We start from the raw sequence: 27,136 nt of genomic DNA on the forward strand, positions 1-27,136 counted from the left end.
CCCCAAACCTTCCCCTAAAAAGAAAAACACCAGCTCAGTCCCTACTCATTTATTTTATTTAACAGCCCTTACTGACACTTGCCATGAACCAAGGACCTGGATAATCACTGGAGAGAATAAATGAAATATAGCTGTTGAGATATATATATATATAAAATCACCCTAACATTATATTTCTATTTACATTTATATTTACATAGCATGGTAGAGTAAATCAGTGTGAGGAATTTTAATATATCACAGTTAAGACTGATATGAACACAGATGCAGGGCAGAAATAGTACCGAGAAAGGGAGAAACTAGTTCTACCTAGGTAAATAAGGGAGAAGACAAATGAATTCGGACTTGAAGATGACTTGGGAATTTTCCAGATGGACAAAATGGCATTAAGGTAGGTGATTAGGTTAATTAAACAGAAGGCAGCCTTCTGTTGTAGATCGTGTTTACTTGGAGAATTTAGTGATAGCGTTTAGCCTGTGACACGAATGTCCTATTGGTCTTCCGGTTTTAGCCTGCCTTCATTTCATTCCTTCGCCACTCCACTGTGAGTTGAAGTCCTGTAGTAATATTTAAACACTAAGAAGGTTTCAGAAGATGATGGTAGCAAATAAAATAGAACATTAGACTCAGTGAGGGTTTTTTACACCTGTATTTAGATTTGTTATGAAATGAAAGTAAGTAAGTACATTCCTCTAAATCATTCTCTTCCCTTCATGTTTTGTTTCCATTACTGCTACTACTAGATATTTCCTTCACTGTGGTGCTTGAAACTCTGATTTCTGCTGGGTTTCCAGGAATGCTGTCGACAGTCATTGCCAGGAGAAATGTGTTTTCCCCTTAGGAAATTACACTTCTATCTGGTATTATTGTTTCTGACCACTGTGTTGTGTTACGAGCATTTCTGAGGGAAGAAAAGGATGGCTTCCTTGGAGCAGTTACTGGAAAGGAAACTTGTATTCTACTTTCTAAAAGCAAACAATGAAAAAGTGTACATAGATGGGAAATTACCTGGAAAAACAAAAATGAGAATAAAGGTGAAGTACATCCCCCAATGAAAATTTTGCTTTTTAGAAATATAAGATTCCTTACACGTTTTTTGAATTTTTATACATTTCACTAATTCAAGGATAACACTGCAGAAAAAAGTGCCTGAAACATAAAAATGTTTACCTCCATGAATGATCAGAAAGTAAACTCGCATGTAACTTCCACCCAGCTCAAGAATCACCATTGCCTGGATATCACAAGCCTCTTTTATGCCCCCTGCATATCCCAAGTCCACTCCTGAGCTCATTCAGGTTGTCAGCAGAATCTAGTTCACTTGGCATTTTGATTGTAGTCCCTGTCTTCTTGCTGGTTGTCAGCAAGGGGTCCCTCTCAGCTCCTTGAGGTTAGTTTCATATCCTTCTCACATGGGCTCCATCTTCAAACCAACAGCAGTGAGTTTTGTCCTCTTAGGACTTTGAATCTGCGACTTTCTCTTCTGCTGCTAGCCAGAGGGAACTCAGATTTTGAAGGACTCGTGTGATTAGGTCAGGCCCACTGGGATAATCTCCCTTAAAGTCATCTCCACTTTATAACATAACCTAGTCATGGGAGCAATATGTCATCTTACTCACAGGTTTCACCCACACTCAGAGGGGATTGATTATAAAAGGGCAAGGATTGTTTATGTCATCGGAGAATTCTGCCTACCAGAGACCACCTGTTTTCTGCTGTTCTGAAATGCCACCTTTGTCAAGAATTAAATAACCATATATGTGTAGTCATTTCTGGAAGAATTTATTTAGAATCAATATTATTTCTTCTTTGAATGTCTTGTAGAATGGACCAATGAACTCATCTTGCCCTGGAGTTTTCTTTGTGGAGAGGCTTTTAAGTTACAAATTTAATTTCTTTAATAGATAGGAGAACTATTGAGGTTACCTATTGTCATGAATGCTTAGTCGCTCAGTCGTGTCTGACTCTTTGCAACCCCATGGACTGTAGCCAGCCAGGCTCCTCTGTCCATGGGATTTTTTTTCCAGGCAAGAATACTGGAGTGGGTTGCCATTTTCTCCTCCAAGGGATCTTGCCAATCCAGGGATCGAACCCATATCTCCCGCATTGCAGGTAGATTCTTAACTGCTGAGCCATCAGGGAAGCCCCTGTCTGTTGTCAAGTGAACTTCAAATTTGTGTCTGTGTACAGACTGTTTCATCTGAGTTTTTAAATTTCATGGCAAAGTCCACAAAATTACCCTAATTATCATTACTTTGCCAGCAAAGGTCCATCTAGTCAAGGCTATGGTTTTTCCAGTAGTCATATTTGGATGTGAGAGTTGGACTATAAAGATAGCTGAGTGCAGAATTGATGCTTTTGAACTGTGGTATTGGTGAAGACTCTTGAGTCCCTTGGACTGCAAGGAGATCCAACCAGTCAATCCTAAAGGAGAATAGTCCTCAGTGTTCATTGAAAGGACTAATGTTGAAGCTGAAACTCCAAAACTTCAGCCATCTGCTGCGAAGAGCTGACTCATTGAAAAGACCCTGATGCTGGGAAAGATTGAGGGCAGGAGGAGAACGGGATGACAGAGGATGAAATGGTTGGATGGCATCACCAACTCTGGGAGTTAGTGATGGACAGGGAGGCCTGGCGTGCTGTGGTCCATGGGGTTGCAAAGAGTTGGACATAACTGAGCGACTGAACTGAACTGATCCTTTTGATGTCTGTAGTATCTGAAGGGTTATCATTTCTCATTCCTGATATAGGTAATGTTTTATGTATTCTCACATTTTTTTTCTGAACAGTCTAGCTGTAGAGATTTATCAGTTTTATTGAACTTGTTTTTAGTTTCATTTAGTTTCTCACTTGTTTTTCTGGTCTCAATTTGATTAATTTCTGCTGTGAACTTTATTATTACTTTATTCTGCCTACTGACTGGAGTCAGACCAACTATCTTTTATATCAATATACACAAGTATGTTAAGTCCTATATTTAAGAGAGAGAGACTTTAAACTGTGTTTTTAAAAAGATCCATTTATGATTTCAAGAGGCGTACTTAAAATGACAAAAGAGTAAAAATAAAAGACAAATAAGAGGATGATGCCAAAAAGAAAGCAAACTAACAGTAATAACACCAACCAAAGTGGAATTCAAGGCACAGAGAATCAAATGAAAAATTGTGTAGCAGTACCAGAAAGTCTTTACCACTGAGCTACCAGGGAAGCCCACAAATTTGGATTACCGTTGGCTTTCTTCCTCTTTTCCAGATATTTGTCATCTTGAAAATGGGAGTCACTCTACCTATTTTGCATATAATAGGTATAATAGGACTGACCTTCATTAACAACTAACTCTTCAAGATCATTTAAACCTATTTTAAAACAGACATTCTTTATAGTTGTGTCCTTTCTAAAAAAAGGTTACCAAGATGTTTTAATGTTTGCAACTGTGTGTGGTTTCCCTGGTATGCATGATTTAGCTGTTAAAATGTGTGGTTCTAATCCTTAAGTCATAAAAATACCTTGATCAGGTACAGTGATACACATCTGCTGTGATATCTGACATTAGGCCATCATACAGCTAAATGTTGCTGCTGAGAAAGCCAGGTGAAGGTAAGAGAGAGCCTTACATAGGGCATGCCCTTGTTTCCAGAGTCAGTGCATGTCACTGACTCACGCCTCTCTTGGCCTCACTGATATCTTCCATCACATAGCACTTGCCAAAAGAAAAGGGTGAAACAGGAATTGACTACAATTACTTTGACATTTGTGTTTGTTCTATATATTCTAAATGTTTGTCTTTTTTTTTTTTTAATGTAGTTAACGCTGCCTACCTTGGGAGCCAAGAAATGAGGGAGGTAGTGAAGAGAGATGACGAAACCATCAAAGAACATTTACCTAAGGTAATCACTTTAGTGCGGCAGTACTTACTGTGGATGAAAGGCTAGAGTTGGTTAGAATTTATAAGACCTCAAGAGTTTGTAAATTTCAGATCATGTTCTAGTTAACGTTAATGTAGTCCTTGAAAGTTGCATAGAAAGTAAGTAAAGCTGACTGCATAGTTACTTAAATATGTTTTACCACCTGTTTTTGTTGGGTTTATTTTTAGAATTAATACTTTTCTCTAGAGCTCTGTACTGAAAAGACTCACAATAATATTTATGGGAAAAAAAAGTTATTTTAAAATATAAGTGAAACATTGGAAAAGAACTGACATTCCTGTGATCTGATGACTCGGTGAGCCCGTCTTTCTTATTCTCCAATGCACTAGTGTAGGAATGCCCAGTTCTGACATCAAGACCAGTTTTCTATACAAGCAGGTGCAGAAAGGGAACGATTGAAATAGTTAGCACTTTTAAGTTGCTGCTGTAAGTGATAAAACCTTAATACAAGCGTATTTGGAAGTACCAGTTTCTGAAACTGTGAGGGGCCATGGTTTAGGATGTGTCAAGCACCCTAGAATTTAGGTGGCCCTGGTACTCCCATGGCAGCGTTTACCTGTCTGTCCATTCTGAATAGGATAGAGTTGTGCCATCTAACATGGTAGCCACTAGCCACATGGGGTTTATTTGTGGCTCCTCTGAATTGACCTGTGCCATAAGTATAAAATACACATTGGATTTTAGAAACTTAGTACCAAAAAAAAAAGTAAAATATTTCATTAACATTTATGTATTAATTACATGTTGAAAATGGTAATATTTTAGATACATAGGGTTAAATAATATATTGGATTGGCCAAAAATTTTGTTCAGATTTTTCCATGTGATGTCACAGAAAAAGCCAAATGAACATTTTGGCTAATCCAATATATTATTAAAAGTAATTTCATCCATTCCTTTATATGATACTTTTAAAAATGTAGTTATTAGAAAATACACTAAACATTTTTTTTTAATATAGTTAATGAGTTTTTTTGGTAATTACCTGCGTGCCTTTGTATTTCTGTTGGACTGTGCTAATATAGAACTTTGTAGTCAGTGCTGAACTGTGACATCTGCTGGATGCAATGAAATGAGCCCCACTGAGTGACCAACTCTTACAGGGCCCAGGAACCTACAATCTGCAAGTAAAATCTTAGATACCCTGCTGTGTTTAGAATCTTTGAGACATTTGACTTAAACTTGCCTACAGTTAATTCATATTTCTATAACCTCACAATAAAGTTATCTCAAAGCAAGAAATGTGTATGTTCTTAAAAAATATTTTTAGAATATTGATCTATCATAGCTTCACCCAGAAAGGACTTTTGAAAGTGCCAGTCTGTTTGTCTTATGACCACAGTGGTCATCATATTTCTAAAATAGCAGTTGGCTGGAGATTGAAATTTTGAACACAGAGAATACCCTCACTAGCTGAGTGGGGAGGTTGGGGCCTCATAGGGACCCACTTTCCAGGGCTTGCAACTGTTTCCAGTCCCTGATGTCTGTGAAAATGCAAGAAAAACAGTATTTTATTTTTTAGTTAAATTACAAGTAAATGTGTTTCAAAGCCTCATTTAAGTTCGCAAGGCTGGAAGTTGATAAAAACAGCTCAATTCCCAGTTAAGAAGATTGGCAGATGCTCATTTGACACTTGCTGAGTGACTAGACCCATCATGTGTCATATTCTGTCTTACCACCTGTGGAAGCCAGCTGCTGCGAAGTACTCATCATGCCTGGATTCTGTTTGTATGTTGTGCTCAGAGAGAGGTCAAAGGAAGGTGCTAACTTATTCCTGTCCCAAGTTAAATCCATATGCAAGTGTAATCATTCCCAGATAGAGGGCAGCTCATGGTTAACGGTGTTGGGACTGTACTTTGCAGAAACTTTTGTGGGAGAAATATGGAGGTATATGGTAGATGGCAGGCATTTCAAGGTTAATGTTAACACACAGTCACAGGGCTAAACCTTTCCAGCTAGAGGGAATGGTTTTATTTTGTTTTTAAGATAGCATTGAATGTATTCATGAAACTTGGGAAAGCAAGGCACGTTTAGTTTAATGATGCAAAACTACCCGCAGTTAATTGACTACCCTCGCTCCTAGCCACATTTGAATTCTCCCCCAGAATAATACAGTTCCAATTGCTAAGTGAAACAAGGTATAAAAAGACAGGAAGTTTATTGCAATTTTTTGTTTCTGTAATGAAAAAAAAAAGGAAACATGCTGTAATTTAATATTGGTAAAAAGTTGAATCAACATATGTCCCAGTCTACTTGAGAAAGTAAAGAAACAAAAGGGCACACGGTTCTAGCAAAATAGTGGGCATTTCCCCACGCCTTCCAAATCAGTTCCCAAGACTAGACATATCCCTATTTTATTTTTTTTAATGTTTATTTATTTATTTGGCTGCATCAGATCTTAGTTGCAACACTTGGCAGGATCCTTCATTGCAACATGTAGACTCTGTTAGTTATGGCATATGGGCTTTAGTTGCTCCATGGCATGTGGGATCTTAGTTACCTGACCAAGCATCAAACCTGCATCCCCTGCATTGCAAGGTGGATTCCTAAGTGCTGAACCACCAGGGAAGTCCCCATATCCCTGTTTTAGGTAATTGTACAGATACTCTGTCCCATCTCAGCCCAAACATAAGCATTCAGAAACGTCTTTCCTGTTAAGGACTGTACATTGTGAGGATGTTTTGAGCCACACATTTTGTTGCAAAAATCATTCAATTTATCTGTTATTCAATTTTAAAACGGTTCTGGAAAATGTATCTTTGTGCCATCCAGGCAGGAAGCCACAGTCCTCTAAAAACAGTCACTCTACTGCCTCATGTGGATGGCCTTTGGATTCTTTCTCCTCTAGAACACTGCCATAATCAGCAGGCTTTGGATCTAAATTCAAACTTTTTACCACTGCATTTCCATATGAAGAGAACTTTTTAATCTTCTTGAAGCTAATGGGCCTTTTTAACTCTGAAAGTCTCCAGAGCTGACTGTCTTCCTACTTTACAAGGTCTGGACACTTTCCACCCAGAGTCAGCAGCCTTCAGCACTACATACGATTGTTTCCTTTTCCTGAAGCAAAGATATCAGACTCAGTTGTCTCCAAAAGAGTGGAGCAGGGCCTGTGGCATCATAGGTTGTGTTCTTTCCTCACCTGACTAAACTCTACCTGCCCTTTAGGACTTGGCTCCACTGTCATCTTTAAGAGGCCTTCCCCAGCCCCAAGTTTTGCTTAGAAGTCCCTCCCCTCAGTGCCCCTGGCTCCATATGTAGAGTTATAACATCAAATTTCTTACATGGGATTTTTATGTTCCCACCCCCACACTCCTTGGAGGTTTTTCTCATCTCGGTGTCCATGTGGCCTAGCACAGTGCATCATGTTTGGTGAACAATCAGTTAATGTAGACTAGATGGATGGACAGTAAAGCTGTGAGAGTATAGATTCTAAGCCTTGTTTGTGCCACGGATCTCTCTGACTGTGTCATGGATAGACTCCTCAGAATAATATTTTTTTAAGTACATGAAGTATATTTTTTACCACAAAAAGTTATATTGAAGTATCACTATCCAAATACATTAAAAGCATATTTGTGATGTATTTTATGTGCATCTTTTCTAACAAAATAAATGAGATATGCCATCAGTCAGAATTACTGTTGTAAATTTGTACTGATGTGCATAAAAACATTTAGTTTAGCTACAACCAGGGTACTGTAATTTGAAGATTTAAGTAATTTTATAGATGACAAACAATAGATATTTCTAATCCTTCTGAAATCATGGTTAGAGGTTAGCAAAAAAGGATGCATTCTTTTTCCTATCCAAGTTCACATTACCCTCTCCCTACAACTGCCACTGCATCTAACCATGAATGTGTGTGGACCTGTGGACCTCAGGTGAAGAAGCTTTGCTTTGAGGCCCTGGAGAAGGTTAGGCAACGTGGTGTTAACTCTGGCTTGGGCACTGGCCTGAAAATAGGAAGCCATGATGTGCTACACTAAAGAGACTATTTTGAGTTGTTGGGGAGTTGAAGGGTTTAAGAAGGAGGGTAATAATCAAGGTGATGTTCAAGAGGTTTGACAACCATATCCCTTAACCACTGACCCATCAGAACATACACCATCTGTGAACAAACAGTTAGTTCAGAGGTACCGGTTCATATTAGTTAGCCCAAGGAATGTGGCTACATTAACCAGTGAGGGGAATTATTTGGGAAAATGCATATCAGAATGTTGGAAAAGAATGAAATTTGAGGTGGGAAAATTGTTTAGAAGACTTTTATAAGAACTAAGGCAAGGGAGTTAGGGGTAAAGAGGGGGTTAGAATTTGGAAAGATCCAGGAAGTAGAATCAAAGACACTTAGCACTCATAGTTCATGAAAGCATGGACACGGAGTAAGATTATTTTTCTGCATTTGGATTTTGTAACGAGATAGGGAATATGGGAGGAGAAGTGCCAGCAAGTTGCAGGAGCTGGTTGAGAAAGTAGTTCCTTCCGGTCCTTTTGTTTGATACACCTGTGGGACATCCGGGGGACATGTGTCTGGCAGGTAGCTGGATATATGTGGATAGGAAGCCTAGAAGAGGAATCTGGGCTGAACTTTGGGAATGATAAGGATATTTTTGGAGTCATGAGCATGGGTAATAGTAACCCAAGGAAGTACGTAGAATGAGGAGAAAAGACATATAAAGGCTCATCCTTGGGGAACACAGCTAAAAAACTGGGAGGAAGAGAGGAGCTAATGACTAAGACGGGAGTGGAGGGGGGCAGGGAATGAGAGCCAGGATGGAGTAAACCAAAGCAAGAGCATCAACTGTACATTTTCGCCACCCCAGTCCCAATCCTTCTGGGAGCCCCCAGGGTATGCTCTGCATTATGAGGCACCTGGCGTCTGAGGCAAACAGGAGGTCAGCGTTCCCTCGCTCTGTCATTGTTCTCAACTACAAGGGGATGTATGTCTCGTTCACAGAAAAGTGAATTAGTGTTTGGTTTACAAACTTGAAGTTTTCATTTAAAACTCACTTAGGAGGGAAATTCTAAACTGCCGTGACCATCCTTGGCCTAGGCTCATGGAAACAGCTGGTGTGTGCTACTGCCAGACGGAATTCGAGCATCACTATCAGTCAATAGGGCTCTGAAATCGTTCCCAGCAAGAGCACACGAGACGCTGCTTTCTGACCACGGTGGGCAGCGGTGGGAGGACTGCCTGCAAATGGGACTGCCCCTGCCTCCAGAGGGCCAGCCTGGGGCCACGGTGTGGTTGGGAAAGGGGCAGAGGGTCCTCAGGAACAGGGACCCGCCTCTGCTACACACGCCCCCTCCTGCTTAACCCGCCCGACCCCGGAGACGCATGTTGCCTTTGGGAACAGACCTGGGCATGCAAATCCTTCGGACACGCCCACGTCCCGCTTAGCTGAGCATAGGACGCGCTCCCTGGACCCCGCTAACCAAGACTGCCTTTCCGCCAGCCTCGGCCTGAAACTGTTAGTTATGCCTGTTCAATCTGAAACCTGTTCAGAATACCATAATCATCCTGGAAATAGATAGTCTGTTTGGGTCTCAGTCATTTGGACCTGGAGACCTCCATCTGAAGCACTTTTGTGTCAGCACATCCTGGACTTTTCTGGCGGAGTTTTCTAGAGGAGCGTGATCCAGAGGAGGACGAGCGTATCGGAAGCAGAGCCCTGAGAGTCACTGCCTGAGGTTCACGCTCCACCTCCACCGCTTGCTTACTTAAGTGACCTTGGTTAAGTTATTGGACTTCACTGTGTCCCCTTTTTTGCATCATAAAATGGTTTAATAAGAGTATCTATTCTCATACAGTTGTTTCAAACCTGTAATGCTACATATAATTCATATAAATACCTTGCAAGAGTATCTAGCATATACTAAGCATTGAACAAAAGTTTATTATTATTATAGTTAGTCATATCCTAGGTATGCCTCTGAGTACTTTAAAAAGACTTTGCCTAACTTTTCCTCTCCCTACCCACCCTCTTCAGGGCTTCCCTGATAGCTCAGTTGGTAAGGAATCCTCCTGCAATGCAGGAGACCCCGGTTCAATTCCTGGGTTGGGAAGGTCCCCTGGAGAAGGGATAGGCTACCCACTACAGTATTCTTGGGCTTCCCTTGTGGCTCAGCTGGTAAGAATCCACCTGCAATGCAGGAGACCTGGGTCCAATCCCTGGGTTGGGAAGATGCCCTGGAGGAGGGAAAGGCTACCCACTCCAGTATTCTGACCTGGAAAATTCCATGGACTGTGTATAGTCCATGGGGTCACAGAGTCAGACATGACTGAGCGACTTACACTTTCACCCACCCCTTCAGATGTTTTCATTCTTTAATGAAAGATTTTCGTGATATTAAATACATAGCCAGTCCCATTCTGGCCACTTCTTCCTATAAGATGGCTAAGGGAGGTGTTGTATGGGAGCAGCAGTGAAGGAGAACACAGCGTTACTTCATCCTCACCAGAACCTCCAGTACCCTGGCGCCGAGAGTTCAGGTAAGCTGGCCTCGGCCGCTCCTCTCCGTTAGTTAAGCAAGACCCTTCTCATCTGCCGGTTTCCTGAGGCGTATGACCAAGGAGAAACAGACACACAGGGAGATAAGTTTGCTGCTGGTGCCGCAAGCTCTTTTGCTTCACCAGAGGAAGATAGACGCCTTGGGTCAGCTCCTCACTCCAGTCCCACGTAAGGAAGAGATGGAACTAGATATCGATGCCCCAGTGACTTCCACTTGGGAACGAGCAGGTTCTGGCCCTTTACACTTGAGTTGTGCAGAGAGGAGAGAGCCCCACTTTGCAGGGCTTTCGATGCGTGATTTTTCCAGTTTCTTGGAGAGTGGCCCAGTCTATAACCCGCTTGGACCTCCTCCAGTGCCTGCAGGGGGAGCAGGGCTCAGTGCTCCTGAAGGATCGTGTGTTCACCTCTGTCCTCGGCCACATTTTTTAATCTTCAGGGATTTTAATTCTCTTTTTTTTTTAAGAATGATAATTGATCCAGTTCTAGATGAAGGAAAGAAAGGAAACAAGGTAAATTGGACAATGGATTTTCTAAACTCTCTCCCTTTCTTCGGCAGTTGTTCAGGTTCTTAAAAACGGTTGCTCAGCCTCTTATACAGTGAAATAAGTCAGAAGAGGAAAACAAGGATTGTCTATTCATGCATATATATGGAATCTAAAAAAATGGTACTGATGAACCTAGGAGAGAATAGACTTATGGCCACAGCAGGGAAAGGTGAGGGTGGGATGAACTGAGAAAGTAGCATTGACATATATGCACTATCACATGTGAAATAGATAGCTGGTGGGAAGCTGCGGTATAACACAGGGAGCCCAGCCTGGCACTCTGTGATGACCTAGAGGGGTGAGATGGGGGGAGGCGAGGGAGGCTCAAGAGAGAGGGGGTATGTGTATATATATATAAATAATTATGAGTGCTTTGCATTCTTGTATGGCAGAAACCAACACAATATTTAAGCAATTTTCCACCAATTAAAAAAAATTTTTTAATGATTGCTCAGAAAGACTACAGTGAATTAGTTAAAGTTTTGTGATTGTTATTCTTCTGTTCCCAAGAGGGATGGGATTTTTAAGTAACTGAAAGGAGATGCTTGTATTACAAAATAGGTTTCCTTTACCGTTGCAGGGTCAAGGCTTAGGTGTCTGACTTTGGGGGAAGGATAGAAAGAGGAGCCTGTTGCTCTTGTCCAGCTTAGAAAGACAGAATTTGGATAGATTTTTTTCCTGATTTTATTGAGATAGAATTGACACATAACATTGTATTAAAGTGTACAATATAATGATGTAATATATGTATATATTGCACAATGATTATCACAGGTTTCGTTAACATCCATTACCTTAATTACAATTTTTTTCTTGGGATGAGAACTTTTAATGTCTACTCTCTTACTGACTTTCAAATATACAGTATAGTGTGAACTGTAGTCACCATGCTGTACATTACATCCCCACAACTTGTTTGTCTTATAACTGGAAGTTTATAGCTTTTGACAACCTTCACCCATTTCCTTCACCTCCTAACCTTTTCAGACTCCACATATAAGTGAGATCATACAATATTTGTCTTTCTATGTCTGATTTCACTCAGCATAATACTCTCAGGATGCATCCATATTGTCACAAATGGCAGGATTTCCTTCTTTATTTATAGCTGAATAATATTTATCACCAGAGATTTGTGTGTATGGCTTTTCTTTGTGTTTAATATCTTAAGTGTTGATATATCATTGACAGTGATTTTTGTTAGTTATTAGTTAAATATATAAACTTGTGTCATAAGGTGGTTTTTAGTATGTCTTCTGTTCTTACAATAATCCCTCTAGTAGTAATGCATAAAAGCCATTAACTCCATGTGTACTAAAACAAAACTTTGCTGCATCCCTCAGGTCAGAAGTCAGGTTTTCCTCCTACAGCGCTTTGTTCGTGCCTCTTTCTACCTGTTATGTTCAAGGGCAGCTTGTACCTGCCTGCGTTCTTCCCTACTCTGGAGCTTCTCTAAGGCAGAGCTGTCTTACTTCTGAATTTCAACCACTTAGCCAGTGCCAGGTGGAATATAAATTTAGAGTCATTTTGGGTGGAAATGCTGTGAATCTGTCAGATTCAGCAGCAAAAAGTGAAAAGAAAAAAATACATGATGAGAAAAGACAACTGTGGCTCCTATATGAGGGCAAGCTTCAACATTCACAGGGACATTTTAGCAGGGACATATCTCCTTAGGGGCAATAGAAGAGTTAAAGAAAATATGTCTGTGAGTTCAGAAATGATAGTAACCATAATTCCACCTTATTGTGGAAGGTACCCAGAGAAAAGCAAAAGCACAGTCCTAGACAATCAGAATCTAGAATTGAGAAAATTAAACTTTCTATTTAATAGAGAAATGATTACTTAACATAACAATTTAGAAATACAATAATTTCTATCTCTAATAATGAAGATGGGAGATAATAATGTATACTCTTGAACAATTCCCATGCATATCAAAGCAAGTGCCAAGGAGAAATACTATAGGAAATATCAAAGCAAGTGCCAAGGAGAAATACTATAGGAAATAATGTGTTTTCTTGTAATTGTTTGATTTAAACATCCTACTGATAGCCTGAGATTTCTTAGTTAACAGTTCCAGTATTCTCACAGTGGTAATCACCCCCATGGCATGCAGCACCCTAGAAGAACTACATAGACTTAACCATCACATTCAGTTAGTTTTCATAACCAGTTTAAGATTTCTCAGTCTTCAGGTTTGTGTTTTCATACCATTGTTCTGTTTATTCTTAATCGTAAACAGTGATATAAGGTTCTGACTAGTAATGCTCTCTCTGGATTTATAACTGAATTTTTCATTGGGTTATATTCACTAATTGTTTCAACTTAAGCACATTGTCTCACTAAGCCTAAATTTCCTTTTCTGTAAAATAGGATTAAAATACCTTCTTCAGAATATTATTGTAAGAACTCAGTGAACACAAAACTTAACATAGAGCCTGGCAAATTATTCTCAGTTTTCTTCAGGACATCATTACTTGTTGCGATTCATTTTTACATATCAGTGTATTAATAGTAATGGTATACACTCTTAACCACTATGCTTTGGTGTCTGGTTATTTCTTTCTTTCTACTTCACCTGTCCTTCCCCATCCCCCAGTACTACCTTCACACACCCCATACTTTTCCAGTTTCCTGTTTAGGGCTACAGGTGCAGAGTCCTCTGTTCAGATCTATTGCCTGTGACTTAAAATCCAGAGGGAACAGGAAGTATCTTGAGCCAATATATGTAAAGGCATTAGAAATGACCATGTGTTTGACTTACAAGCCAAGATTTTCTTACAGAACCCTTCATTGAATATAGCCTGAAGAAGAACTTAAAAAACAAAAACACCTTGTCCCACTTTCACTTAGAAATGTAACCAGATACAGCCCCCCTCAAAATAATTATAGTCATGGAGGACTGAGAGATAAAATCAAATGAACGTATGAGGAATCTGTGATCCTCATTGTTAACGCTGTCTTCAACACTGACATCACTTTGTGTTGAGGTTCCTAGTACATGCTTGGGACAGTGCTTGCTCCATAACTACTTGGCCAGGACTTGTCTCTTGATACCTGATGGTAGGTGTATGTCCCTGTAATCCGTATTTATTATTCCTGCTCAACTGTCTGACACCTTCGTGCATGAGGAAAGAGATGGTGTTTCCCCAGTGCTGGACTTCTCAGTGGAGACATTTAAAGTTATGATTGCCTCACTGAAAAGTAAATGCATCACAGAAATAGTCTTTGAAGAGTTGGTTAGGTGGAAAGCAAATAGCAGGTGCCACTGTGATGCTGTCCTCCTTGTCAGAGACTTCACTGGGAGCAATCTTTTTTGCCTTGCTTTCTTTCTCACTAACCCTTTTGGTTTAGGGTTTTTCACACAACCTCACCACCATAGCCTGCATTGGCATTAGGAATCCCAAAGTACTCTTCTTGGTGAGAGAAGAGAACACTCTGGAGCAGAGGAATAGACAGCCCTGATGGCCACGAACCCAAGCCTGAATTTTCCAGATTTTTTAACACAGTATGTTTCATACTCTGAGGAAGTGCTGAACAACTGTGCATAATGACTGTTCCAGATGCTGTTTCCTGGATATAATTTAAAGCATTCTTGGTGCTAAGAGTAGGGAGTGGTTTAGAGAGAACCTGAAGTTATTGGCCGTATTGGTAGATCATTAATGCCTGCAGACAGCTTGTACTCCCAACAGTATTTCAAGGGGAAGCTATGGTAGGGTGGCTGCTGAGAAATTTTGAGGAACTTATTTGTCCACAGCCAGCCAGAATCATCACCCACTGGTTGTGAAGTTGCAGCATTTTAGAGCCACAAAGAGACCAGCACCAGGGAAAAAGAACCTGGCAACTCTTGTTCTCTAGGAAACAAAAGCAACTTCATACTCTGCTAAGAATCCTGGCAAAATGAATTCTGGTTTTGGTACTTTGGCATGCCCAGAAATGGTCATAGTGAGAAAAATAAGAGAATAAGAAGTATAAGTTAAGTGAGAAATCTATGAGCCACAGATCCTTTGCAGCTTTCAAGACTAAATCCCAGGTGACAGCCAGAAGAATCTCTATGAAGTGATTCAGAATAAGTCTACAATTCAAGGTTGAGTTGTTAGTAATTGACTCTCTGGAGTACTACATTAAATATTCTCCCCTTTAAAGTGTTTTTTAATTAACCATCTCTTTGAATGTTGGTTATGTCATAATGTTACTATACTAAAGGCTGGTATTTTTATAAGATTGACTTCACCTCTCCTTATTCCGATAATGGATTTAATGGTCCGAGGAGAAAATTAACCCAGTGGGCACTAACACTTATTTCCCGTATCCTCCTCCCACCTCTACTGGATCCCCTCCAGAGGTAAGTTTCCTACCACACAGACTCAGTCATGTCACTTCATTGTGTGAAGTCTTTTGTTAGCTCCTGTGGACTTCAGAACAAGATGCAGCCTCCTTAGTGGGGCTCAGAGGCTGTTGAGGACTTCGTTTCTCTCCACCTCCTCTCCCACCACCGTGTTCTAACCACTTCTAATCACTTCCAGTTTCCGTGTGCCGTGCTCCTTCATACTTTTTATCTGCTCGGTATGCTCTGCACAGTGTGCCTCCCCGCCCCAGGTTGAAGACTCAGCTTGGGCATCAGTGCCCTGGGGAACCTTTCCTGCCCACTGGTTCCCACCAGATGCCCTCATCCGGGCCACTCACCTTGTGTGCGGTGCCTCCAGTCCTTCCTAACCCAGAGACTGCGTTTCGTTATCTGTTTTCCAGGTTCCTAGTGCAGAGAAGATGCTCAATCAGTATTTGCCTGACAGATGAATGATTAAGCATTTGAATGAGTGAGCAAATTTGGTGTGTTGTGGAAATATAAGTGACTGTAACTAGCCACTTAAGAGCTAGAGGCAGGCATAACTCTTTTTTTTCAGTGATGACAGATGTCAGAGGGGCCAAAAAATTAGGGTGGGTGGGTGTGGGTGTGTGTGTGTGTGTGTGTAGAAATTACCTGTATGTACCTTTCTGAATAAGATTTCACTTTTGTTGCCTTTTTTTTTTTTTTTCCAAAAATGCAGAAGTAGAATATAGTTTTTTGGTGAAGAACAGCAGCTTAGAGCTAGATGTTAAGATAAAGATATATGTGTGTATATATATACTTATAAATGTATATGTGAATACACACACACATACACACATATATATTTATGTGTGTGTATACATGATTACATGCCTGTAAACATATGCACATATGTGTACATATATACACATATGTATGTGTATATGCATATGTGTTGGAGAAGGAAATGGCAACCCACTGTAGTATTCTGGAAAATTCCATGGACAGAGGAGCCTGGTGGACTATGGTCCATGGGGTCACAAAGAGTCGGCCGCAACTGCACACATGCATATGTGTGCATACATGGATGTGTGTGTGTATGTGTATCAGAGGCTGGGGCAGATCAATAAGCATCCTAAGAATGCGTCCTCAAAGGAAGCTCTCTCTCCATCCCACCTGCTTGCTGTCACCTGACAGGTGGTTGTAATGCCTCCCCCCAAATCAGCATTCTCTCCCTGCTCGATGGAGCCTGTTTGTAGAAATGTCATAGACACCCTCAGGGTTCTGATCACAGTTATCTGCTGCACTGAGAAACCTGAGTCCATCTTACTCATCTTTGTGTACCTTCAATAAACATGTCCCATGTGCCTAGCATGTGGCTGTATGAACACTGTTAACGCGTAATGAATGGTTGTAAGTCACTCGGTGTTCACATATGTCTCAGTAAGTCTTCCTTGCCCCTCTCGGTACACTTTCCAGTGTCCATCCCAACCACAACGTACACTACTTTGCCGGTGAGTCCTTTTAGTGGATCATGGGTGATGTGTCACAGGGCTCTCCCTACATGAGTTTCTTAACATCAGATGCCAAGATTCACTCCCATAAACCATGAAGGCTCACTGCCTTGAGAGAGCCGCTCTCTGCAGCAAGCTTTGGGACTAGCGTACAGGGCCAGGTGCAGGGGCTGTTTTCAAAGCATCGTAGGTGGCTTGTGTCAGATCCATGTTGGGAGGGGAAAGTGTTTTCTAATAAAGTGTTTTTGTCTTGTCTTCTAGCTTATATTTTACTACGGTGCTACAGACAGTTGGTGTCCAAAAGAGTACTATGACGACATGAAGAAAGATTTTCCAGAAGGAGATATTCGACTCTGTGAGAAAAAAATACCTCACGCTTTTGTCATGAGTTTTTTCCAGGAAATGGCCGACATGGTAGCCGACTGGCTAAAGGATGATCTGTCCAAAATGTAGACGTTGTCACAAGGTGCGAGTGCCGACAGCTGGCACATAGAGGCAGTAGGTATACTGCCCCCTAGCGGTAAGCAGCATACTTCATAGGCGACTGCCTCCTAGCGGTAAGCAGCATACTTCCTAGGCGACTGTCTAATTTTAATATTTGATGTTAGAAGAGAAAAAAGTGAGACCCTCTTGGCTTAAAAAACTGTCAGTTCCCAGCTCCCCATGCTACAGACTGCAACAAACACAGTTGACCAATATTCCCTGGAGTTAACAACACATTCCCAAGACTCAGGGAACACAACAATCTAAACAAAGTCTTTCACGTGTGCACGAAATGCCCAGTGGCACCATCAACTTAATTTTGATAGGCAGGATCATTGCACAAAAGGAAATCTAAATTTTTTATTTTAATTTACAATGTAGAATAGCACCCCTCCCCCAGAGAAAATTATGAAAGAACTACTAGAAAATGTAAAAGACCAGTGAATGTCAAGTGCGTAGTCAGACATGTGAAAAATGAAATTATGAGAAGAATACACTCATCCAGGAAGTGACAAGCAGTGGAGCTTGGCAGTGGACCCGCGTCTCTCTTAAGAACAGAAGCTGAAGGTCAGCCCAACTAACTTTGCACAGATCTTGGCTGAAATCACCAAAATCCGACTGGGTACCAGGACAGCCTCCACACCCTGCCTCTTACTACCTTGCAGCGTGTCTCAGACCACCAGGTCAGCCTTCTGTCTGGCCGCCGGTGCACAAGCCCCAGCAGAGCCAGTGGCAGGGGACGACGCACTGCCTGTCTCCTTCCCTGAGCGAGTGACTTCCAGACGTGCCCACAGTAATGAGCGAATAAAGCTCGTCAGACGTTCCTCTGGTCAACTAAGAGCTAATAAGCGTTACTGAAGGATTCTGACTATACATTCCTCCACAGCCAACCAGTAAGTCCTGATTGTGAGCTCCCTGCAGGCTTCCGTTCTCCAGAGCCAGCATGGGCTGACACTGAGCTGCCCCCGATGAAGCTCGTACCTGCCACAGCTAACTGCCCATTCTGTGATTTTTTTCAGTCAAACTCCACTGCAGACCAGCAATGAGCCAAGTACTATAAAGACCTTGAGGATAGACTGTTAGCTACATTAATGATTCTTTTCTTCTGAAAATCTTCTAGGAATTAAATTTTGAAAGGGCATCTTTAAATTGCTGAATAGAGGATCATCATAAATGAGTTATCCAGTTAGTTGGAAAGAAATTGTTTTACTAATGAACAACAACAAATACCCATTAAATTATGTGAATTCACCCTCTCCAAACACCTTGAGTTCCAATAACGAAGAAGCTTGTTCTCTGACCTAGAGCTTGCTAACAATATTGCTTCCTTCCCTAAATTGATTCAATCCTGGGACCTTAGGATTTACTTAGCCAGTAAATCCCATTGACCGCAGTAATTGTTGATGATAGATAGAAACATTCCATTTTTTCTCCTGGAGGAAATCCCTCATGGTGTTATCATTTCATAAGGACAAGGGGATGTTGTCCTTCTTCTCAAAACCTAAAGCCCTCTGATGAAAGATTCAGCTCTGATATGCTGCCAACCCAGTGGTGAATGTCGAATGAGATATGATCCTTTGGCCTGGCTTCCACATCAGAGCAAATGACGTCTCAGAGGGGAGGAGCCAAGCTCCAGGCAAACAGTGCTCTCAGCCCCAGAAAGGGGCCAGTAGATGTATAAGCCATTGGCAGAAGGCTGCATATATAAAGTCCTTATTGGCAGCTGTGTGGAGAGGCCTTCTAGAAATCTAATGTTAGGAGCTGGGTCTCAGGGCTCTGAAGTACCTTGCATACAGGAGATGCTCAATAAGATACTGAAGCACTTAAGCAAAAACTAGGTAAATTATGCTACTAGAATCAAGAATAACATGCCCAGTGTTTCTGTTAGCCTTATTTTACAGTGTTACTTCATGTTTCAGAAGTCCACATGTATGAAATTATATCTGATAAACCAAAGTTTACCAGAGCTTAAAAAATAATAAGTAAAATGATAAAGTAAAAGATAATGGCTTGTAATTCTGTTACTCATCTAAGCACCAAATGAATTTTCAAAACAAATAGTTTACCCACACTTTATGGTCTTGCCTGGCCTGACCTCTGTATGTTGGGGAGGAGGATTACAATCTTCACATTCTCCTGAGGTAGACTCAGGTCATAGCCTCTCAATTAAGGGCTTCCCAGGTGGCACTAGTGGTAAAGAAGCCATCTGCCAACACAGGAGACTTAAGAGATGGGGGTCTCCATCTCTTAAGGAAAAGGCAATCCACTCCAGTATACTTGCCTGGTGAATCCTGTGGACAGAGTAGCCTGGCGGGCTATAGTCCATGGGTCGAAAAGAGTCAGACATGACTGAAGCGACTTAGCACACATGCACACTCTCAGTTAAATTGAAAGCCACTTTTTCGATGCTTCTTTTAGAGAGGGAAGGGTCAGATTTTGGAAGATTGAAGCTCGTTTTATTTCATTAGGAATTAAACAAAAGTGTTCATGCATGTATATGAGGTGATAAGGTATGTGAACTCTGGAGGCCTTACCATCTGTGTGATTTTGGACAGCTTCATCTAATTTCTCCATGTCTCAGTGTCCTCATTCATAAGATAGGATTAATAATAATACGTACCTCATATTGTTGGAAGAATGGGATGATTAAATGAAAGCATTTAGCACAGTGCTTGACAAAGAGTATCTTCTCAATAAAGATTGGCTGTATTACTGATTATTAAACATCATCATAACATAAAATAAACAAAAGACTAAAGTTCGTAGGCAGTGGGTGAAATCCATTTTCCAGAAGCATCTCTGCCTGTGTATGCCAGTGCGCCACTGTGATGGTCCTTGTCAAAAGGTTTAATAACCTCCTCTGGGGTTATCTAGTGCTGAGTGAAAGACCTACACTGGAAATCATGCCTGGTTGTCCCCATTCTGCTCTGGACCACGAGGGAGAAGCCCCAGAGGCTACCCCTGTGGCTTTTTGTGGCCAGACACTCAAGGCAACAGCCCACTTAGCATAGGCCTCCTCCAGTCAACCTTTGAAGAGCCAGTGACCTCCAAAGGCTTGATTTTTCTTTATCCTACATTATATTAAGTTTAATTCCAGACTTGAGGGAACACAACAACTTAATATAACACTTGATTCTGGATTAGATGTTATATTAAAAAAAAAAGAAAGAAACACTGTTGGGGCAGTTTGAAACTTCATTGCATGGGATCTAAAGTTTTTAAATGGGAGTAAGAGATCAATGATAATGTTCTGATGTCAGTGGTTTTATTGTGGCTAAGTAGGAGAATGTCCTTATTTTCAGTGAAGACACACTGAAATGCCTGGGAGCCACAGGACATTATGTCAGCTCTCAAATAGTTCAGAGGAAAAAAACGTTCTTCGTTCTTGCAACATTTCTGTATGTTTGAGATGATTTTGAAATGTATACAAATAATTATTTGGGGGGAAAAAAAACATGCTCTCTCCTCCTGCATCTGTCTCTTATTGCTTCTTTTCCCAAAAGTGAATTATTTCTTCTAGGAAGTAAATGAAGACAACGACTGTGTTTCAAATCATGGGTCTTTCATTTATTAGGTGTCCCTAATAAATGAAAGAGGCTTCACCTCCCCTCCCCCACTGTCCTCACCCTTGAAAGCACTTGCATTAGCCTTAGGACCTTGGAAGGGTTTTTATTTGTCTTTACTGGGGTCAGGTGAGGTCTTGCGTATGGTATTTAGCACCCTGTCTGGTACATGTTCTATTAACCAGTACCCAAAGGACGACAGCACACTTGTTTGTCTTGTACTCTCTTCCCTGTGGTGCTGTGCAGGGCTCTGCGATTCCCCATTTCCTGAGACCTTCTAATTGTCTCAGCGTTTCTGATTCATATTGATAAAGGAGGGGGCCACTCCCCCACCTGACACAGTTTTCTGACCCCAGGCCATACAGACCTCCCACACACAGCCCCAAGCACCCAAATGTCCCCTCGAGGAACTTATAGTCCTTTGGAAAAGATGTAAGAAGCAAAATATTTTTGTTTTGTTTTTTTTAATTGTCTGGGGTATAGTTACTTTACAATGTTGTATTTCTGCTATAAAAGGAAGTGAGTCAGCTGTATGTATACATATATCCCCTCCCTCTTGGCTCATCCCACCCCCTCATCCCACCCCTCCAGGTCATCACAGAGCACCGAGCTGAGCTCCCTGTGCAGTACAGCAGCGTCCCACTAGCTATCTATTTTATACATGGTAGTGTTTATATATATATATGTCAATCCCAATTCATCCCCCGCTGCCCCCCCGACAAGGTCTACATGTCTGTTCTCTCCATCTGCGTCTCTATTCCTGCCCTGCAAATAGGTTCATCTGTACCGTTTTTCTAGATTCCATATGTATGCATTAGTATGACATTTTTCTCTCATTGACTTACTTCACTCTGTATGACAAAGTGTTTCTTAAATGACAAGAGACATCATCTTTGTTCCTGGCCTCCACCTTCTGGAGAGAAGAGATATCCCTGGGCTCTTCCCTTCCTTGGCGGGGTTGAGCTCGGGGAGTGGGCAGTGCCTGGGACCACGTGTGCTCTGTGAACAAATACATCTCTGAGACCTTCAGGCTGGAGCCCCTCCTGGAGGAGTGCCAAGGACAGAAAAGATTTCCCTTTCCAAGGGGCTGAGGTTCCTGCGTCTGCCTGCTGGAGATGCAGGTGAGCCGTCACATTGGCCGAGGTGGGGAGCCGTTGTGGGACGTGGGTGTGTCCTCTTCCAGCAGACCACAGGCCTCTCACGGGTGGGGGGCCACAGAGGGCTCCAGGTTGTCACAACTCTGTAAAGAGAAACATCCTGTGGGGGATGGTGGGTGCTGTTCCTGGTGCCAGAAGGACAGGTGGAAAGGCGGAACTTGGGTGGGTTTGGAACATGCTCCTCGCCCTGCATTTAGAGCATCTCACTCAGGCCTCGTGACCACGTGTGCCACCACGCAGGTGCCAAGTAGGGGACTCGGTCAAGACCTCAGAGCCTCTGAGTGACCCTCAGCCTCTGCCTCAGGGCCACAGCCTCACCCCTTCCTCCCCACAGCATCCTGCTGCCTCCTGGAGGAAAAGAGCAGGCAGGCAGCCTGGCAAGAGTGGAGGGTTGGGAAAGGGAGTCCCGGAGGGTTGGGAAAGGGAGTCCCGGAAGGGCATTCGAGGGCCAGTTGTCAGAAGTATAGAGTAGATGGTTGGTAACGACTGAGTAGCGTTAAAAGATTGGAAGATGAGACAGGGAGGGGTTTGGGGTGGGATGTCTCAGGCACCAGGCGGTGGGGGGTAGGGGGGTGGCAGGGGTCAGAGCTGAGGCTCAGTTCCACATTCTGGTCTCTGCAGCTCTGTCAAGGGCCACCCAGTGCTCCAGAGACGCTCATTTCTATCTGCTCCTCAGAAGTGCCCCGTGCCCTGAACCTCTGGGATCCACACTGCTCCAGCTTTGAGAGTGCCCAGGCCTCAACCCCACCCCCTGGAGGCTTGACCCAAAATACCAGCTGCTTCTGCCTCCCAGAGCCCTCTCTCCCTCTCCCTTCAATCAGAGCCCTCTTGGCCCCCGCGGCCCCATCCCTAGTGAAGCACTTGCTGTTATTGCAGGAACTGGCTTTTTATCCTCCCTGCCCCACTATTAACACTCCTTCCTGCCCCTGAAAGGAGAGTCCTAGGAGATGGGCCTTGTATCTAGTTACTCTATGCTCAGGGCTTATAGCATAAGGCCTGTCACACAGACAAGTCAATAACTTGTTGTTTTCTAAGTTAATAAAAAGTTGTTGCCATACTTAATATGCAAGCTCTCAAGAAATATAGTTCCCTCAGTCGGTCAGACTTGTCAGAGGATCACGTCACTGGGACTCCTTGTCCCTCAGAACTGAGTGTGTAAATGGAATTGTGACAAGGACTTGCTTATTTATCCCTTAAGCACTTCCCCAGCCTCACTGTGCAGCACTGAGTCAGATTCCAGGACACAGGCTGGCCACTCTCAGCAAGGCCACTGCATGCCGTGGCCCATTCTTTGGCTGTCCGGCTGCAACTGTTACTTCCATTCTTCTGTGATTAGAAAACCTCTGGACTTTGGGTATTAGCAACGACCAAATATGTGGTTATTATTTGTTGCAAGCTAACCCTGTGCAGCACCCCAAGTGGGAATTACAAGCAACAATACACGAGCCCCGGCTCCGAGACAGCAGAGCGTTTTCATTTTGCATCGCATTCCTCAGACGTTCTGGCAGAGGGGCTGTGCTGACCTCCCCACACTGGGACAGACTCCCTTGCTGGGTGAGTCTATGGGAAAATTCCTCTTCCCGGGATGGGAATGTGACCCTGTGACTGGGCGGCCATGACAGCCAGGGGTGCGGGTGCACCTGCAGGGCCTCCCTCCGCACCCACAGGGGGACCAGCACCCCGCCTCTGCAAATCCACGCTGCGCGGGCTTCGCACCACATCTGGGCTTCCTCCCGCTGGCCACCGCTGCAGGGCCAAGCACCTGCATGTGATTAGGGCTCGGCGGACGCCCCCAGCCTCACGGTCGGTGGCTGCACTCTGGTGACACGTCGCAACGGACGAGCTTCTCCCCAGATAACTGTTCCTTCTGAGCAGAAGAGAGCTTCCCTGGGGTACAGGAGCACAAGGCATCCACAACCAGATCAGGCAGCTCTGCTCTCAGGGAGGCAGAAGGTGGTGGTGGCATCTTGGCCTCAGCCTGCCTTGGGATGAGCAGGCACTGAGCACACCAGGGCTGGGGGCCTGGGGGAGTGGAGAAGTCTGTCTGCGCCTCCTTTTAGCATCGGTCATTGCAGGGCCTTTAGACCATCTCTCATCAGTGTTGGGGAAATAGGATAAAATTTTAAATGTGGCTCCTGACTTCCCCTTCTCCCTGTAACTAGCCCTTCTCAACGGAAAGCGTACTCCTCTAACCACAGAATTCCGGGGTAGGTTAAGTGGAGAGGGAAAAATACGAAAATGAAGAACTGACTGAGGGTTATGATCATCAAAGTAATGTAATACTTTACCTTTTTCAATGGCAGAGTCATGAAGCCTATGCGTTTACAACAACCTGCCAAATGAGTTAGTTACAAGGTGAACATTTTTCTGCCAAAGAAACTCCTTGGAACTTACCTGGTGGTCTAGTTCAAACCCTGTGCTTTCAGTGTAGGGGGCACAGGTTCGATCCCTGTTTGGGAAACTATTAATAAGATCCCACATGCCCTGCAGTGCGGCCAAAATGTTTTTTGGTTTTTTTAATTTTTTTAACTTAGAGGCTCCTTTATTTGGTAGTCATGAAAGTAAGAAGCAAAAAGGGAATTTCTTGATTTACCTTTCACCAGAGAAAGACACTTGACATGGGGACAGGCATTAAAATCCCACAAGAACACTGGATTACAGTGGACATGCGCTCCATCACTCTGCGAAAAGGTGAGTCACACTGGCCCAATCCATATCCCAGAGAAGGTGATCCTCACAAGTCGGTAGTGAGGCCAAGTCCTCATCCCACAACTGCTGCTTTGTCACTAGTTCCCCAGAAATACTTGGGAACGGATGAAATCAACAGCTTTCTCACTCAACTATGGGAAACAGCTGGGAGAGGAAGACTGTGTGGTCCATCCTCTCCTGCCCAATCTAGGGGAGCTGCTGAAGGAGCCGAGACAACATTACCAAGCACAGATCTCTGTACTTGTCCAGAAGAGTAGCAAGAAGCAGTGCCCCGTCAAACTCGCTGCAGGACGTTCTGGTTTTCCTGATGCATGTTAACTGGCCTTTCAGAGGAAGCTGCAGCAGTTGGGCTTCTCTGCTAGGATTCACAACTGCGCAGCCTCCAGGGTGGGGGTGCCTGGGTTTCTAGATCCAGCAGGAGCCCGATACATCTGTAAACAGAGAATCTGTCCACTCACTCTGTGCTTGGAAGGACAGCGATCACTCATTACCAATGCCAGTGCTTGTTTTCCAAAGAGAAGGTGTTTTCCTCTGTTTTGGCCTCCTCCCCTGAACCCAAGCTTGATTCTCCTCCCTTCCCCTGCAGTGGCTTCATACCATGTGTGGCTGCACAGTGTCCTCTGCAGGGTCACACCAGCCACAGAGACCCAGGGAGCAGCAGCCCCATGGCTCAAGCCCCCACCCTCCTGGACTCACAGCCTGAGGTGTTTCAAGGGGGAGCAGTCGGTCAGCTTCAAGACTCATGGGCCCAGAACCTCCGGTTCCAATGTACCCACTCCTAAACTCTCAGAGGTTGACTGCTATTCTCAACATGGGAAAACACGATAACAAATCAAAAAGTGGTTCTCTAAAGACCAGCCAAGAGCAGTTTTAACAATAAAATATTTAATCAACTTATCTGTACAAAATATTAAGACGGTTAATGAAGAGTACACAAGCACGTTTAACAAATATATACTGCTATCTAACTGTCCAGAAAAATAGAAATTGCTGTTTTACAGTTCATTTACATTCCAATATGTACAGTCTATTTAAATTTGAGAATACATATACACAGTGGGTTTGTACCTGCCCTGGAAGAGTTCCCTGCTGGCCAGGATGGGCACAGGGGTGGCATTCATGACGTCAGCTCGTGCCGCCCAGATAGCCAAACCGGGCAGCAGGGAGATGAACGGCCCAAGCACCAGCCCCCAAGCCTCAGGCCGAACCAGAGCTAGAAGACAGGTGACAAAGGAAATTTAAGCTTGTGTTAAATGAGTCTAAAAACCTCCCCGGCTTCCCCATCTCACTCCCAAGCCAAGCCGAGAAACAGTGTCACTGCAAAACAAAAGGGGCGTCTATCCGTGCCCCCACATCGTTAACTGTGTCTGTAGCAGCTGACTGAACGGCATGTCATTCAGTTGTGATGGCATTGCCATCATTTCGAGTTTCGCCCATTTCCTTTAAAATCACTGTATCGGCACTGGAGGGCATGTTTGGCAAAGGGCAGGGTGCCCATCACATCAGACGCACTGCCCGCCCAGCGCCTGTGCAAATGCACCACAGGTAAGCTGGTGCCGGACTTCTGCAGAAGCCTTCACAGTGAGAAAAGCTGCTTCTTCATATATTTAAAAAAAAAGGAAGAAAGTAAATGCTTTCCAAACTTTTCAGAATCTCCTATTTTCATCCACTGAAGGCAAGTAAAAAAATCATTACAGAAATCTTGCTAAAAGAAATCATTAACTTTCCATGTGGGGTGAAATACTTGCAGCTAAAAGACCTAAAGTGACTCGAAGATGATTCTTCCTCATAAAAAACATAAAAGTTCTTCGTGCTACAGCATAAAGTGAAATGCCAAAAAACAAAATGAAACCATTGCTCTAAAGATGCTCTCCAGGTGGAGAAAGACAGAGACATTCCCCCTTTCCAGAGCCTCCGTTCCTGGCTTGGAACTTGAGTACTTCCCAGCCAGAAAACACATTTTATCACGATCTTGCTTTCTCCCTGAACTGTATCATCACTTTCGAAACAGAGTACTGCATGGCTGACTTTGCTCTTACTCTCACAGGTCCTGACCCGGAAATATAAGTTGCAAAGAAAATAAGCCCTGCTAATAGGTGCAGCCTTCCTCAAGCCAGCCTGCTCCCCTCAAGCCAAGTTCCTGCTGCCCTGAGCCGCGGGGACACGTGCACCTTTTTCTGCCCTTGGCAGCCTTCAGTCACTCAGAGATAAACATGCAGACAAGGAAGGGCCTCTGACACACCTTGTCACTGCTTTTCAGACTCACTCACCCCCAGAAAAATCTAGGTGAGGGCCACTCCAGGTTGAGAGGCGTGAGAAAATGGGCTCGTGACAAAGAATGTACAACAGGTATGGCTGTGTGTGGCTGCAGCGAACCTCCAGCCAGAGATGACTCTTCCCCATCCTGCAGCCCAGGGA

At 43.2% G+C, this 27,136-nt stretch overlaps 1 protein-coding gene across 4 annotated transcripts in view; it reads left to right on the forward strand.

Annotated features, from left to right (window-relative positions):
- The window catches only part of LDAH (lipid droplet associated hydrolase), an 88,604-nt gene extending 67,842 nt beyond the window's left edge, over window positions 1–20,762 (forward strand). For 3 of the 4 annotated variants that reach the window (XM_027555981.1, XM_027555982.1, XM_027555983.1), the window contains exons 6-7: window positions 3,805–3,887; window positions 17,068–20,762. In XM_027555981.1, the coding sequence (XP_027411782.1) occupies window positions 3,805–3,887; window positions 17,068–17,259 (275 nt within the window). In that variant the 3' untranslated portion in view covers window positions 17,260–20,762. The remainder of the gene's footprint in view (window positions 1–3,804; window positions 3,888–17,067) is intronic. The other variant, XR_003513460.1, reaches the window with a different exon arrangement.
- The last annotated feature ends 6,374 nt before the right edge of the window (window positions 20,763–27,136 follow it).

Source organism: Bos indicus x Bos taurus, chromosome 11 (assembly GCF_003369695.1).
Source record: "Bos indicus x Bos taurus breed Angus x Brahman F1 hybrid chromosome 11, Bos_hybrid_MaternalHap_v2.0, whole genome shotgun sequence".
NCBI classification, from domain to species: Eukaryota; Metazoa; Chordata; class Mammalia; order Artiodactyla; family Bovidae; genus Bos; species Bos indicus x Bos taurus.